Source organism: Microtus oregoni, unplaced genomic scaffold (genome assembly GCF_018167655.1).
Source record: "Microtus oregoni isolate MIOR12 unplaced genomic scaffold, Mior012 000000F_ref0000247, whole genome shotgun sequence".
Classification (NCBI taxonomy): domain Eukaryota; kingdom Metazoa; phylum Chordata; class Mammalia; order Rodentia; family Cricetidae; genus Microtus; species Microtus oregoni.
Window position 1 is genome coordinate 74327711 of NW_024543059.1, and position 15241 is coordinate 74342951.

General features: G+C 41.8%; 1 protein-coding gene across 2 annotated transcripts in view; it reads left to right on the plus strand.

Annotated features, from left to right (window-relative positions):
* Positions 1-15241, plus strand: part of Sec24b (SEC24 homolog B, COPII coat complex component) — a 66492-nt gene that overhangs the window by 50250 nt on the left and 1001 nt on the right. For both annotated transcript variants that reach the window (XM_041647316.1, XM_041647383.1), the window contains 14 exons: positions 268-377; positions 2800-2912; positions 3414-3532; positions 3807-3862; positions 4089-4295; positions 5523-5646; positions 6039-6197; positions 6819-6992; positions 8517-8627; positions 9589-9764; positions 10239-10376; positions 11244-11348; positions 12668-12760; positions 15084-15187. In XM_041647316.1, coding sequence (XP_041503250.1) covers positions 268-377; positions 2800-2912; positions 3414-3532; positions 3807-3862; positions 4089-4295; positions 5523-5646; positions 6039-6197; positions 6819-6992; positions 8517-8627; positions 9589-9764; positions 10239-10376; positions 11244-11348; positions 12668-12760; positions 15084-15187 — 1789 coding nt within the window. The remainder of the gene's footprint in view (positions 1-267; positions 378-2799; positions 2913-3413; positions 3533-3806; positions 3863-4088; positions 4296-5522; positions 5647-6038; positions 6198-6818; positions 6993-8516; positions 8628-9588; positions 9765-10238; positions 10377-11243; positions 11349-12667; positions 12761-15083; positions 15188-15241) is intronic.

The following is a 15241-nucleotide window of genomic DNA, read 5'->3' on the forward strand; positions in this document are numbered from 1 at the left end:
TCTTGTCCTTTAAACTCATCTCTGCTAATGCTGATTCCCAGTTGTGCTTGTCTGTTTTTTTTTATATCGTGTGATGTAATAAATAGGACATGAATCTAAGGAAAAGGGTTGCCCATGTCCTGTTTTTCTCAGAAAATACGTTTTTATTAAAAGCTTAGAAGTTTAAAGGCTTTCCTTTTTCAGTACACATCCTAAGCATTGGTGATGAAGGTGTGTACCTCCTGGTGAGTTGTTGCTAAATGCTCTTTGCTTCTTACTTTTGTCTAGTTCCCGAAGAGTTTCTGTACAACCCCCTCACTCGGTCTTATGGAGAGCCTCACAAACGGCCAGAAGTTCAGAATTCAACTGTGGAGTTCATCGCTTCCTCGGACTACATGGTAACTCTTCAGTGTCCAAACTGGTTATGGAACACAATTAAATGAGTCAGTTCTTTTAAGAACATCTAAATTTTGAAGTCTATGTTTTTAAAATATTAATATGAAAGTTTGTATGTAACAAATAGAATCGTGTGAACATTATCACCATCTTCAGTGGCTCCCCCAGTACAGAGCAAGATGAATGAATGACTTGTTCAGTTTTTCTTTTTCAAATTCAGTCATACAATTCCATCTGTTCTTTATAGTGATTCTAAATCTTCTTCTTCCTACTTATAAAAATGGGTTTTGGTTACATAACACTCTTTTGTTTTCTCATTTTTATTAAAAATAGTACTAACCTTTTCCCCTCTGCTGTTTTTACTTTTGATTGCTGGCAAGTGCTGCAGCAAGTCAAGGGAGACAGCTGGGAGCATCTGATGCGCTGTGGATTGTGTTGGCTTTTTATTTTTGTGATTTTGATGATTGGCTTAGCCTAAGTCAACTAACCTCCAGTGTTCACGGCCACTGTGTAGTTCTCACCTTTAGAGTTTGTCGTGTTCTTCTTAGCTCCGGAGTCCTTAGGCACGAATAGGCTTCAACTTTCTCGTGTGATTTCATGACCTTTGGTTGGCATATTTTTAAGAAACCCTTTATGGACTGAGACTGCTGCTCAGTGTTAGAATTCTTGCCTCACATTTGTGAGTTACTGGGCTCAGTCTCCCAGCCCTAGAGACTGAACATAAAGGAAGGAAAACGATGCCATATGCCCTTTTCATTCCTTTCTGTAACTCAGTTTCAGTTAGCCTTCCTGTACTATAACTTAGCTTGAAATATTATTAGCATAAGAATATTATCCATCTATACACCCATTTCTCATCCTCTTGCCCCTTCCTGTCCTGGAATGTATTAAATCCTAATCTAGGGACTGGAGAGATAGCTCAGGGGGTCAGAGTGCTCACTGCACAAACGTGGAGACCTGAATTCAGAGTCCAGTACCCACGTAAAAAGCTGGGCATAACCATGCAAACTCTTGGTGATGAGGGGAAGGAGTTGGAGAGAGGAAAATCATTGGGGCTTATTGACCAGGTTCAGTCCCAAATATTGTCTCCATCGCACAAGCGAAGAGCAAAAGAGCAACACAGATCTGCCCTAAACACCCCCCCACACACACACACACACCACTCACGCCGTTTATAAACACATAATCCTCTCATCTAAGACACCACATCGTTTTACTCCTGTGAGTGTCACTGTGCTTCTCTAGCAGATGGACTTCAGTGAATGTCTGTACCCTGCACCATCACAGGCCCCTTCTGGACACTTCCCCTTATTCTCTGGGATCCAGCCACTATCAGATGATGTAGTAGCTGATACTAATGGCTATTCTCAGACTTTAATTTTAATTTTTAGTTAAGTATCTATGTGTGTGTTGGTTGTGTGACAGCATTTGAGGCCAGAAGAAGTAGTTGGATCCCCTGAGGCTGGAATTACAGACAGCTGTGAGCCACTTGACATGACCCTGGGAACTGAACTGGGGTCCTCTGCAAGACTAGTACACACTTGTAACCACTGAGCCGTCTTTTTCTCCTCAGTGCTAGTGTCTACCTAGGATGTGCAAGGCCCTGGGCTTAATCCTCAACAAAACAAAAAGTAAAAATTTAAAAACTAAAATCCTTGGGGTTGGAGAGATGGGTCAGTGTTTAAGACCACTGGCTATTCTTGCAAAGGACCAGGGTTTGGCTCTCAGCACCCACATGGAGCTCACAGCTGTCTGTAACTACGGTTCCAGGCGATCTGTGCTCTCTTGGGGCCTTTGAGAGCACTGCATGCAGGTGGTGTGCTTAGATGCAGGCCGAATACTCAAGCACATAAAGTAAAAATAAATAGATTTTAAAACTGAAAAAACCTAAAAACTATATAAATGTTTTTAGGAATAAGGAAAGTATACATAAATATTTAGACAGGTTAGCATTCTCTAATAAGCTAGCAGCTATTCCTTTAGAAGATAGGTTGGTCGGCATTCTTTCCATAAAACACTCAGCATACTTAGCCATTACAGCTGCGTTTCAGTCTAATTTCTAGTGAGCTTTATAAGAAAAATAAACTGAAGAAGGGCATGTCATTTTCATTCACTAGAACTGCAGTTCTATTCGTGTGTGTGTGTGTGTGTTAAGAGAATCAGTGAAGGGGGCTGGAGAGATGGCTTAGTGGTTAAGAGCATTGCGTGCCCTTCCAAAGGAATCACGTTCGATTCCCAGCAACCACATGGTGGCTCATAACCATCTGTAATGAGGTCTGGTGTCCTCTTCTAGCCTGCAGGCATATATGCAAACAGAATATTGTATCCATAATAAATAAATATTTAAAAAAAAAAGAGAGTAATCATAATGATAGGAAAAAGGAAGTGTGTCCACTAACTAAATGATGTCTTTGTTTCTTGCAGCTTCGTCCTCCACAGCCTGCTGTCTACTTGTTTGTTTTAGATGTGTCTCATAATGCAGTGGAGGCTGGGTATTTGTCGGTTTTATGCCAGTCATTATTAGAAAACTTAGACAAGTAAGAATATTTTTATTCATATGGGGGTATATAAGTGTGTGCGTACATTTGACTTACTCTTGAACAATTTATGGATTTGCTTTATTTTGTTTTTTTTTTACTAAGTTTTGTTAGATTTGGCAATGTTTGCCTAATTTTGTATAATATAAGGATTATACTCCTTGTTATGATTTAATAACATAAATATTTTAACTCATAAAATAATAAATGCTTTAATATTTTGAAAGAACTCTCCCTCTGACTAGCTGACCTAGCGCATAAGGACTCTAGATGACACTAGCATGGCTAAATCTGAGGGTTACTAGGTTAAATGACATTAAAACAGGCACTGAGAAACACATGCCAAATGGCCTCACGTGTGTTCCCTGTGTACTGGTTCAGATACCTTTCCTGACTCCTGTAAAAAGTTATGTGTTGTATCCTTAGGCTTAGCCTATTTCAGTATTTTGTAAACAGTGTGACTGAGCACTTTGAATTTCAAGTTGCCATTTTTGTCACTAGGCTTCCTGGAGACTCACGGACAAGAATAGGATTCATGACTTTTGACAGCACTATTCATTTCTACAACTTACAAGAAGGACTATCCCAGCCTCAGATGATGATTGTATCTGATATAGATGGTAAGCATCAGTGTAACTGTGGGTTTGGAAGTTTAAGTTCCATCTTGTCTGTGAGCATGACTTGGTGTACCTTGACATTTGTTTAAAATAGCTGTTTTCTTTGAAATGCTTGATTTTAAGTTTGTGTGTGTGTTGGATGTATATATGTGGAGTATATGTGTTTACTAAGGCAGAATTATAATACACATAGCGAGTGTCCTTGTAGAACCAAAACATGCTACTTTATAATGTCCTCTTGACTGTTCTGATGAAGTGGTTTTTTTTTCCCCTGTAGATGTTTTTCTGCCCACACCAGATAGTTTGCTTGTGAATCTGTATGAAAGTAAAGAGGTGAGAATAATTTGTTTTCTCAAAGTATCAAGACTCTTGTTACATTAGCTGTTTCCCTTCTTAACATTTGTTTAGTGGTCTATTGCTGTCAGACACCATAGGAAGCATCTGCCAAGTCCTTCCTGCACAGTCCCCAGAGATGAAGTTGCCTTGCTTTACTCTGGAATGTTTTAGAGAAGAAAACCACCTTGCCCTCTCAGTAATTCAACCTTTAATCTTCCCTCAGCTTATAAAAGACTTGTTGAACGCATTACCAAATATGTTCCTCAATACCAGAGAAACACACAGTGCCCTCGGACCTGCGCTTCAGGCTGCCTTCAAGCTAATGTCTCCCACGGGTGGCCGAGTATCTGTATTTCAGACACAGTTACCTTCCCTGGGGGCAGGACTTCTGCAGTCCAGAGAGGATCCAAATCAGAGGTCAAGTACCAAGGTATTACATGTTAAGTGTTTGTAACTTAACCACTGGTGTTTTCTTCCTCCCGAGGACTGAAATTATCCATTTCCTCCTCTTTGCTTCATCATCAGTAATAAAACCAAAAAGAATTTAAGCCAGATTGCCTTTATTTGGGGGGGGGGGGTTGATGTATTCTTTTTATTTAGTTAACAGAACATAAAATTTGGCCTGAAGAGATGGCACAGTGGTCAGAGCACTGGCCGTACATGCCCGCTCACCAATTCAAATGTTGGATGTGGTGGCACACATCTGTAGTCCCAGCAGTTCTGCAGCTCGGCGTGGCATGCATGCACTCACACAGATAAATGCACTCAACTAGATAAATAGATTTTTTAATATTTAGAAACACACCTCATCTTTTATTTACAGATGAACAAAGTAGTGTCTTGCCAAAGGTTGAATGGCTATTTAATGATAAAGTTATGGCTTGGTTTTTAGTCCCCAGTGTCATTTCTATTATATAGATGAAAAACTTAATCAAGCTATTATAATTTAACATGCCTATGAATAAACTTTTAGATTACAGAGGGAATACCAATCATTGTCTAAAACTTAGTAGAGAAAAATGTAAGCCTTCAGTGGTCTCACTATCCAGGCACTAATGCTTAGTTAATACGCACAAACTAATTTAATTTTTCTTCACTCACATAGACTGTGTTTTTGCTCTAGCCTTTTTCATCATGATTCTGAGATCCCCAGAACTCTAAAGTATGTATGAGTGCGTAAATGTGAAAGTACTCAATTAACTGTCCAGTAGCTGGGAGGACTCATTAAGCCTTCCTTATCCTGTTAGCAACAGGACCATAAGATCCTGGAGCACTCACTCTGGAGCCAGCAGGTAGATACATAATGAAAACCTTATGGGTGTGTATTATAAGCATTAAATCATTCATCTTATATAAAAATCTAAACCAGTGTGCCATATAGTGCCTTCCCCCACTAGGGGTGAAAGTGAGGGGTTCTCACTTGGTAGCCCAGGCTGGCTTTGAAGACTTAGTTCTCCTACTCAGCTTCCAAAGTGCTGGGGAAATGGTCTGAGCCATGTTCCTTGTTGTAAACACTAGGCCTATTACTGTTGGAAATCTGGACCTATACTCTGTTGGTTGGTTGATAATGGAATAAAATAAAAATCTCTTTTCTTGTTATAAGAGACATTACTGTGTATATAACCAAAGGCTCTTACCTTGTGATCTGTTGACTTAGGTGGTGCACCATCTTGGCCCAGCAACTGATTTTTATAAGAAACTTGCTTTAGATTGCTCAGGACAGCAAACTGCAGTGGATCTGTTCCTTCTAAGTTCACAGTATTCTGACCTTGCTTCTTTAGGTAAGAAGATGTCATTGTGTTACCTGCTTAAAGATTTCTAACATACAATTAAAGCTGTGCCCTTCAGTCAGCATCCTTAGTCCTGGGGGAGGAAGGCACGTAGGTTACATAGATAGTGTATATGACATTTACCAGTGAACTTTACAGCCTGATACCGAAAGAAATGCTCTTACTATTCTGCTTTGTAGCATGGATCCCTTAGCTATTCTGCTAAACAGTAAACTTCAGTGCCTGTTGTGTTTTGTGTTTCAGATCTCAGGTCTATCTGATTCCTGTCCATGTTGGGCTTTCCCAGAATGGTTTCTTCATAACATGGAATGTGTGTACTTGTTAGACAGTAGTTTATGGTGACTTGTCTAGCTAATTAATACTTAATGTCTTTCTTTCTAAAGCGTGCATGTCCAAGTACTCAGCAGGGTGCATATTCTACTATCCATCTTTCCACTCCACTCATAATCCTTCACAAGCAGAGAAGTTACAAAAAGACCTCAAACGGTACCTCACTAGGAAAATTGGATTCGAAGCTGTTATGAGAATAAGATGTACTAAAGGTATGGACTTGCGAAAAGTGTGTGTTCCATTACACTCCTGTGTTAGGCTGTAAGAGCTCCCAGACCCGTGGGGTGGCTGTTCATCACAGAGAACTTCCTGTTAGATCCAGCCAAACCCTGTTTGAAATACAGTTATTGAGTGATCATAGACCAGTTTCATTAAATAATTAGAATAAGTGGATAAAAGCAAAATCTTCGTTTATGCAAGAAAGCAGGAGGAAAACACACATTAGAAGTTATTCGAGAGCGACAGTGAAAACAGGGAAGGTCGCTCCTTTAACAGCTTTTAGTTGGTGACTTCCTTTGGTTATGTGAGTGTTTGGGGGGGCAGACTCTCATCTTAAATCCAAGGTAAGGAACCCTCTGTTTATTAATTTTGCATATTATATTTATGTCTGAGTTAGACCTGCATGTAGAATATGATAGCAAGGTTAGATATAAATGTAGTATAAATAGGACCTAGGTTCCCCCTATAGAACCTGCACTGTTTAGTTAGAACCTCTTCCTAGAGTCTAGCCTCACTCTGTAGTTACGCAGGGGTGCTACTCACTGAGCAGCTGGTTTAGCTGATGGTGAAGATGCTGCCCTTGCTTGTCTTTATGCCAACTCTCTCTTCCCCAGGTCTGTCAATGCATACTTTCCATGGCAACTTCTTCGTCCGGTCCACTGACTTGCTCTCTCTTGCCAACATCAATCCCGATGCTGGGTTTGCAGTGCAGTTGTCAATTGAAGAGAGTCTGACAGACACTTCCTTAGTGTGCTTCCAGACAGCCCTGCTATACACATCAAGCAAAGGTATGTTGTCAGAACTGAAGCGCCTGTAGCCTTCTTCCCTCGCTTTTAGTAAAGAGGAGAAAAAGAAAGGTATGCAGTGACGGTAATGGCATTTGCACTAACTGACTACATATATATGTTCTGTTTCTTTCTCTTTTTAACTCACATTTGAATTTTTAAATAATACACCTTGAAATGGGTTTATTACTATTTATGTGTGTGTGCATGTGAGTTTATGTGCATCACATGCAAACAGGGACTCATGGGGGCCAAAAAGAGGGTGTTGGATTTCCTGGACCTAAGAGTTACTGGTGGTTAGGAGCCAGTATATGGCTGCTGGGACTCAAACAGTAATCCCATTTCACCACTGCACCATCTTCCAGCCCCAAATAACACACTTGAAAATATTTTATCACATTTATTCATTTGCTCTGTGTGTACACTGATAGGCAAACATGCCACAGTGTGCGTGTGTAGGCCAGCAGAAACTTACAGAATCAGTTCTCTCTTTCACAGGGAGGGCCCAGAGCTCAGACATAGGTCAGCATGCTTGATAGCAAGTGCCTTTACCTGCTGGGCCATGGGCCGTGTGACTTCCTTAATTTGTGGAAAATTCATGTTTAGCATCATGTGTTTCTGGCAGGCACGGTGACCTTCTACTGTCTTTGCACTGCTGCCTAGAAAATAGAGAACGGCCGAGAGGAAGGCCTTCGTTTCTGCCTTGACAGTCCACGGTTTTCATATTTTAATCAATGGAGTATAACTAGAACAATAATGAAGGTAAACTAGAAAACTCTGGAGAGATGGCACAGCAGTTAAAGCACTTGCTGCTTCCATAGGTTGGGCTCTGTTCGCAGCATCCACATACGGCAGATCACAACTGCCTATTTCTCTAGCTCCCGAGACCCAACGCCCTTTTCTGGACTCCATGAACACATACACACTTACATGTACAGATGTACTGTAATTACAAATAAAATCTTTGAAAAAAATCAAAGAAGCTGGAAACTAGCATTCAACTATATGTAAAATACATGTTCACAGCTTACAGGGTTGGAAACTTTTCTTAAAATGTATTTAATTTATGTGTGTGAATATCTTGTCTATATGTATGTATGTATGTGCAGCCTGTGGAGGCCAGAGAGAGAATTGATTTTCTATGACTGGAGTCACAGACATTTGTGAGCTGCCATATGGGTGCTGGAAACTGAACCTCTGTCCTCTGAAGGAATTGCACGTGTTCTTGTCCTCTGAACATCAATCCAGTCTCTGGAGAATGTTGTATTTAAAACATGCTAACTAGATGGGGTGGGGGTAGCTCAGCACTATAATGCTTACCTAGCATTTGTGAGAACCTGGGTTTAATCCCAAGCACCAGAAATAATAAAAATAAGACACTCAAAACATATTAATTACAAAGCCTTTTCTATTTCAGAATGTTATTGATGATTTAATCTAGCCAAAACAGTAACTTGTGTGAAATTGGGATCTGTTTGCTTTCTTTCCCAGCCTAGTGTGCTTTAATGGCATGTTCCATTTTATTAGGTGAACGGAGAATTAGAGTGCATACTCTGTGCCTGCCAGTGGTGAGCTCACTCGCAGATGTGTATGCAGGCGTGGACGTGCAAGCTGCCATCTGCCTTCTGGCTAACATGGGTGAGTAACATGAAAGAGCAGGTGAAATACGCTTTTCTAACATTAAAAAAAACTGGGACTTTTTTTTCTACTTTTTTTAACTTCAGAAATCCATCAATTAATTTAAACAGCATTTTAATGCATTTTCATTTATTATAGAATGAATTAGGCTGTTCTTATATTTTAAAAATAATTCCTAATTTAAAATCTACTAGGAGGGGTTGTGATTTGTAAAAACCAGGATCTCCTTCAACTAATATGTAAGCTGTCACATGTCCACACAGTTGAGTGTGACTCAGGAAAGAGCTGCCAGACAGCTAAGCAAGTGTGGCTTTAAAAGGCTTACACTAAGTGACACAAAGTGTCCATGTGACATTTAGTAAAGGGGACATTCATATGATGGAGACTAGATGGCCAGGATGGGGGCAGAGAGAGAACCTTACTGCAAAGGAGCCCCACAGGGAATAATTTTGGGGTAATGAAACTGCCGTGGATGTTTATTATGGTTATGGTGACATGTCTACATTTGATGCATAACTGACGTAGGACTGTGCTCAGAAAAGTGTGTTTTACTCTAAGCTCAAAGAAGCCGTCAGTAATTAATACATTCCTGAGGGATTGATTTTAATGTGTCTCTTTATGAATAAACATAGACATGCAGTGAGCCTTGCTGTTTTCCACATACACTGGAGAAATCAGCTGTTATTACTAACTTGGAGCACAGTTATAATAGCACTTACAGAAAGACCTCCTTTTCCTTTCCACACTTCGTTTGGCATTACTAGGGTTTGAACAAAAGACTCAAGGATTGTGTCATTGACCCATACCACCCCTCCTCCAGGGTGTGTGTGTGTGTGTGTGTGTGTGTGTGTGTGAGAGAGAGAGAGAGAGAGAGAGAGAGAGAGAGAGAGAGAGAGATATCTAAGAGAAGAGAGTACTTACTTACTGGGACCTGGTGGCTGAGTACCCTCTCGCTTTGCAGCTGTGGACCGCTCGGTGTCATCAAGCTTGTCGGATGCCAGGGATGCCCTGGTGAATGCTGTGGTGGACCCCCTGTCTGCCTACAGCTCAATGGTGTCAAGTGTGCCACGCTCCACCCTGACAGCACCAAGCTCGCTCAAGCTGCTCCCCCTCTATGTTCTGGCGCTTCTCAAACAGGTAGTTCTCTATATTTCATAGCTGACCAGTGTCTTACAAGCTCTCAGGTGAATGAAGAAGTTAAACTGCTGTTTTTAATAGTTAGCTAGGGAATTATGTACTTTGGTGTTGTAAGACTTTTGAAAAATAGGGGGAGTGAGTGGAATACGGAGGTGTGCAGATGCGCCATGACCCTTATCAAAGCCTAAGTTCTTCTTCCTTGATTTGAATTATGAACTGGTCAGAGCCCACCCTCTCGTGTGCTCCTGGAAGAGGCGCTGAGCTAAGGTCTCTGCATTGTTTGTCCCTGTTAAAGGTGTTGTATTTGTGTCATCTTAGTTCACTTTACACTAACCTAGCAGAGTTTTCCTTACAAGCACGGGATAGTTAGAAAAACTGATCTACTTCCTTACCTATTAAATAAATATTGGCTGAGTCTTGAATCCCGGCAGTCGGTTTTCTGTTTACTTCCTCCATGTGTCTTTTTCCTTGCAGAAAGCATTTAGAACAGGTACAAGCACACGCCTGGATGATCGTGTGTATGCCATGTGCCAGATGAAGTCCCAGCCGCTGGTTCATCTAATGAAAATGATTCATCCCAACTTATACAGGATAGACAGGTTGACAGATGAGGTATGCATTGTCTTGATGTTCTGCCTAAGCTGATAGGTATTTTCAGTAGTTTTTCATTCTCTTCTTCCCCGTGGTGGTAAACATTCAAATAATGACTTTTAGGGATCTAGTTCACAATAGGACTTTCAGATGCTATCAGTGGTTAGAGTGTTTAAAAATAGTTTCCTGTACCGGGCGGTGGTGGCGCACGCCTTTAATCCCAGCACTCGGGAGGCAGAGGCAGGCAGATCTCTGTGAGTTCGAGGCCAGCCTGGTCTACAAGAGCTAGTTCCAGGACAGGGATCAAAAAAGCTAAGGAGAAACCCTGTCTCGAAAATAAAAAAAAAAATAAAAAAGTAACTTGTCCTGGGGTTGGTTTTAATGTTTAATTCAAAGCTAAGTTACAGAGTGATCTCCATTTGTATTTTGTGTTGGCTGTTTATGATATGACAGATGCAGTATTAGTTACATAGCAAACCACATCTGTTTTCCAATAATAACGGTGATGCACAGCTGTATAGTCTCTTTATTTTTCTTCATTTTGAAGCTGTATTCTTTGGGACTAGCATTCGTTCCATACATAGTATCATGTTGTTAGGGGGAATGTACAACACGGCAGTCGGCTGTCGTAGTCTTGATACACACTGACCTGAGAGAAGGGAAGGGAATGAAACATTTTTATTTTATATAAATCTATATTTTCACATTTTTACGTTTTAGATTTGAACCCCTTCATTCTACTGTAAAACCGTGGCACACAGTCACTGTATTTTCAATCTCTACAGTGTGTCATAGATGCGTGTTTTATAGAGGTGGTAACCGACTCCTCCAGGCTGATGACAGCAGTGCATGCTAGATGACTCACTGAATTCTGCCTTTCCTTTTCAGGGCGCCATCCATGTTAATGACAGGGTAGTACCTCAGCCCCCGCTTCAGAAGCTGTCTGCAGAGAAGCTGACCAGAGAGGGAGCTTTCCTCATGGACTGTGGCTCAGTAAGCACCGCTGCTGACAAAGCTGTGCTCTGACTGCAGAGTGCACACACAGACTAACCCTGGTACTGCCCGGCACACAGGGGCACGAGGAGTCCCTGACTGGCCCGGGAACCCAGTTTACTTTAGACTCTATATTTGGACACCAATTAATATAATTAATAGTAAATTATGGAGTTATATGTATTCAGAGTAGAAATTCTACCATCAGAAACTTTATCAGAATCATAAAATTCAAATGGACCTCAAGAATTTCCCTTGTGGTTCAGCTTCTGTCCATTGCCAGAAATTCTACTGACGGTTGGAGGTTAGAGAAGTCACTCACTGCTCAGGGGTGGTGGAAGGGGTGACCAGTAGTCCAAACACGTGTAAACTTCCACAGAGCTCACAAGTTGAAGTAGAAAGAGTAATTAGGGGGCAGATAGTCTTATTATGGGAGTACATTCCTATTAGGGAAATAAATGAAGGGGGCTGGGAAGATGGTGGCTCACTGGTTAAAGACACTTAACCAGAAGACCCTGGGTTGGTTCCCAGCAGCCACATGGCAGCTCCCAACCATCTGTCACTCCAGATCCAGGAGCTCTGACATCCACTTCTGGCCTCTGGGGACACCCCACCCAAGAGGCATGCATACATGCTCATAGGCAAAATACTAATACACATAGAAAAATATTTTTAAAGTTTTAAAATTTTCATTTTATGTGTATATGTGTTTTGCCTACATGTTTGCACATGCACCACATGCATGCCTGGTGTCTGAGGTCAGAAGAGAGCATTGGCTCCCCCTGGAGCTGGAGGTATGGATGCCTGTGAGCCCCCATGGTGTTGCTGGGCGCCAGACCTGGGTTGTCTGCAACGCTGGCACATCTCTTGACCACTGAGCATCTCTTCAGCCCCCAGATAAATGCCTCTCAAGTGAAGCCTTGAAATATAAGCAGAGGGGCTGGAGAGATGGCTCAGTGGTTAAGAGCATTGCCTGCTCTTCCAAAGGTCCTGAGTTCAATTCCCAGCAACCACATGGTGGCTCACAACCATCTGTAAAGACGTCTGGCGCCCTCATCTGGCCTTCAGGCATACAGACAGAATATTGTATACATAATAAATAAATATTAAAAAAAATATAAGCAGAGAAGATAGAAGTTTTGGTTCTCAGAACTCGGTTCACAATGTTCTAATTATATATTCATTTTTATGTTTGTTAGCTTTTGTGTTTGAGACAGTGTGAATGACCTCTTTTATGTATGATAACTGAGAGAATTGGTTGTGATGGATTTTTATCAGAGATTTAATATTCTGTTGCTCCCCACCCCTTTGGTTTTTAGGTTTTTTACGTTTGGATCGGCAAAGGCTGTGACACTAACTTTATAGAGAATGTGCTCGGGTGCCCTGATTTTGCAGCAATACCACAGAAAATGGTCAGTGGATTTTTGTTGTATGGATTTTGGTCAGTTTCTTGAGGAAAGGTAAACAAATGTCTATTTACTCTGGATAGGACATTGATGACAGACAAAATTATCAGTTTCAACCAAGCCAATTTGGTGAACAAGTGGATCTCCTTCTAGGAACATGGGTGAGGGATTACACACGGAAGTGTGGGTGACTCAACACGGCTGACTCTCCACCTCATGGGTGACAGTCTTAGGGGAGTTTACTCGTGGATCCCTTCAGTTACCTGCCTCATGGGTGACAGTCTTAGGGGAGTTTACTCGTGGATCCCTTCAGTTACCTGCCTCATGGGTGACAGTCTTAGGGGAGTTTACTCGTGGATCCCTTCAGTTACCTGCCTCATGGGTGACAGTCTTAGGGGAGTTTACTCGTGGATCCCTTCAGTTACCTGCCTCTCGTTTTCTTTGTCACCTACAGCTGGGAGGCAGGAGAGGGCGTGGGTACCCTTCCTCCCCTGAGGAAGTGCTAACAGACTCATTGGTATTAGCAGAGACCTAACTTGCCATGGTATTGTTCCACCTGTCTTGTTATCTCTCCTCACTGACGGATAGAATGATCATAGCATGTGTTAGGCCTGGAGGCAGTAACTTTATGTCAATGGTTTTTACAGTATTAAGTTTTATCTTAATACTGTAAAAACAGTTTTTACAGTATTTCTTTCATTTTAGCATATGTTTTCTTTCATTTTAGCATAAACTTTGTGTTATGTGTTTGCCTTTTCTTCTCTCACCGCCCCCTTTTTTTCAAACTGGGTTTCCTTATATAGTTTTGGCTAACTTGGACTCAGTCTAGACCAGCCTGCCCCAGTTGACAGTCTTCTGTTCCTGTGTGCTAGGATTATAGGTGTGTGCTGTGGCATCTGACTTAGTTTACCAGTTCCATTCGGTGTTGTCCAGACACTGTCAGCAGCTGTGGGAGCACATGTTGCTGGATGTGCAGCCTGAGGACTTCGTCTCGGGGCTCTGCTTAGTACAGCTGCGATTCTCATTTTTTGCCACACGCAAGAATGTCAGCATCAGTCAGTGTGAAGCAGACTTGAGAGTTTGGAAGAAGGGGCTTTAACAGGACTGTAAGTGTGAGCACTAAGGAGAAGAGAGCACTCGGAGAGAAGAGCAGCGCCCGCAGCTCGGCCTGTGGTCAGTGTGGCAGTGCCCCTCAGCACCTGCTGTCCCCCCTCAGGAAGCTGCTGAAGTGTCATTGTTTAAAGAATTTCTAAGGAGCCCCTCTTCCTGTGAGACTAAAGGGTTGTTTGTGAGAGACACTAGAAAATAAGGTCAAAACTAGGCATTTACTGTTCCTCTAGAGATCCAGGTTTGATTCCCAGCACCCACATGGTGGCTCACAACCATTTGTAATGCCCACTTCTGGCCTCTGAACATGGCATGCAGGCAAAACACCTACATACATAAAATAAATAAACCTTTTCTTTTTCCAGTCAGGTCCAAGGAGGGGACTTTTCTTTTTTTTAATTAGTTATTTATGTGTGAGTGTTTTGCCCGTGTGTATGTCTGAACCATGTGCATGCCTGCCTGGTGCCCATGGAGACCGGAAGAGGGTGTTTGATCACCTGAGAGTGGAGTTCCAGACAGTTGTAAGCCGCCATGTGAGTGCTGGGAATTGAACCTGGGTCATCTGGAAAAGCTGGGAGTGCTCTTAACCACTGAGCCATCTCTCCAGCCCCCCCCCCTCCAAAATAAGTAAATCTTTAAAAAAAAAATCAAATGGAATTATCAGAATGTGATTTTTCAAGTAAGTTATGTATAATTTTAAGGTGGATTTGGAGTTTAGTGATAGCTCTCTTCATTTACACATTGCCCTTGGAGAAGCAGGGTGCTAAAGGTCCCAGTGCACACCAGTTGTTGCTTTACTGATTGTCTAGAATAATCCACGAGGCAGGCAGGTAAAATAGCATCAGTAGACTTACCAGCAAACACACCTTTTTTCTCCTACAACTAAAATTTCCTTCCTGTGGTTGCTTCTGTTGGGGCTAGGGGCAGAATGCAGGCTTGTGTTTGGCTACATGGAAGCCTCAGTTCCAATTCTGCCCCATCTATTTACCAGATGGCAAAGGTTGGAGATCACACGCTCTATGACGTGCTAGGTTATTTTCCTCCAAAAAACTGTACATTGTGGATGCATGGGAACCTCTGTGTATACATGTGCATATGGTTACGTGCTGTGTTGTTCCAACCGTTCTGTCGTGTTTACTGAAAGGAACTGCCGCTTGAAGAGGGAAGAGCATGTTCAACGTTAGTGTATGTTTGTGTTTTCTAATTATATTTCTTTTACCAGACGCATCTTCCAGAGCTAGACACGCTTTCATCGGAGAGAACTAGATCCTTTATAACATGGCTTAGAGACAGCCGCCCACTAAGCCCCGTCCTTCACATAGTAAAGTAAGTCTAAGCCCCGTCCTTCACATAGTAAAGTAAGTCTTCTGTAACTTTATG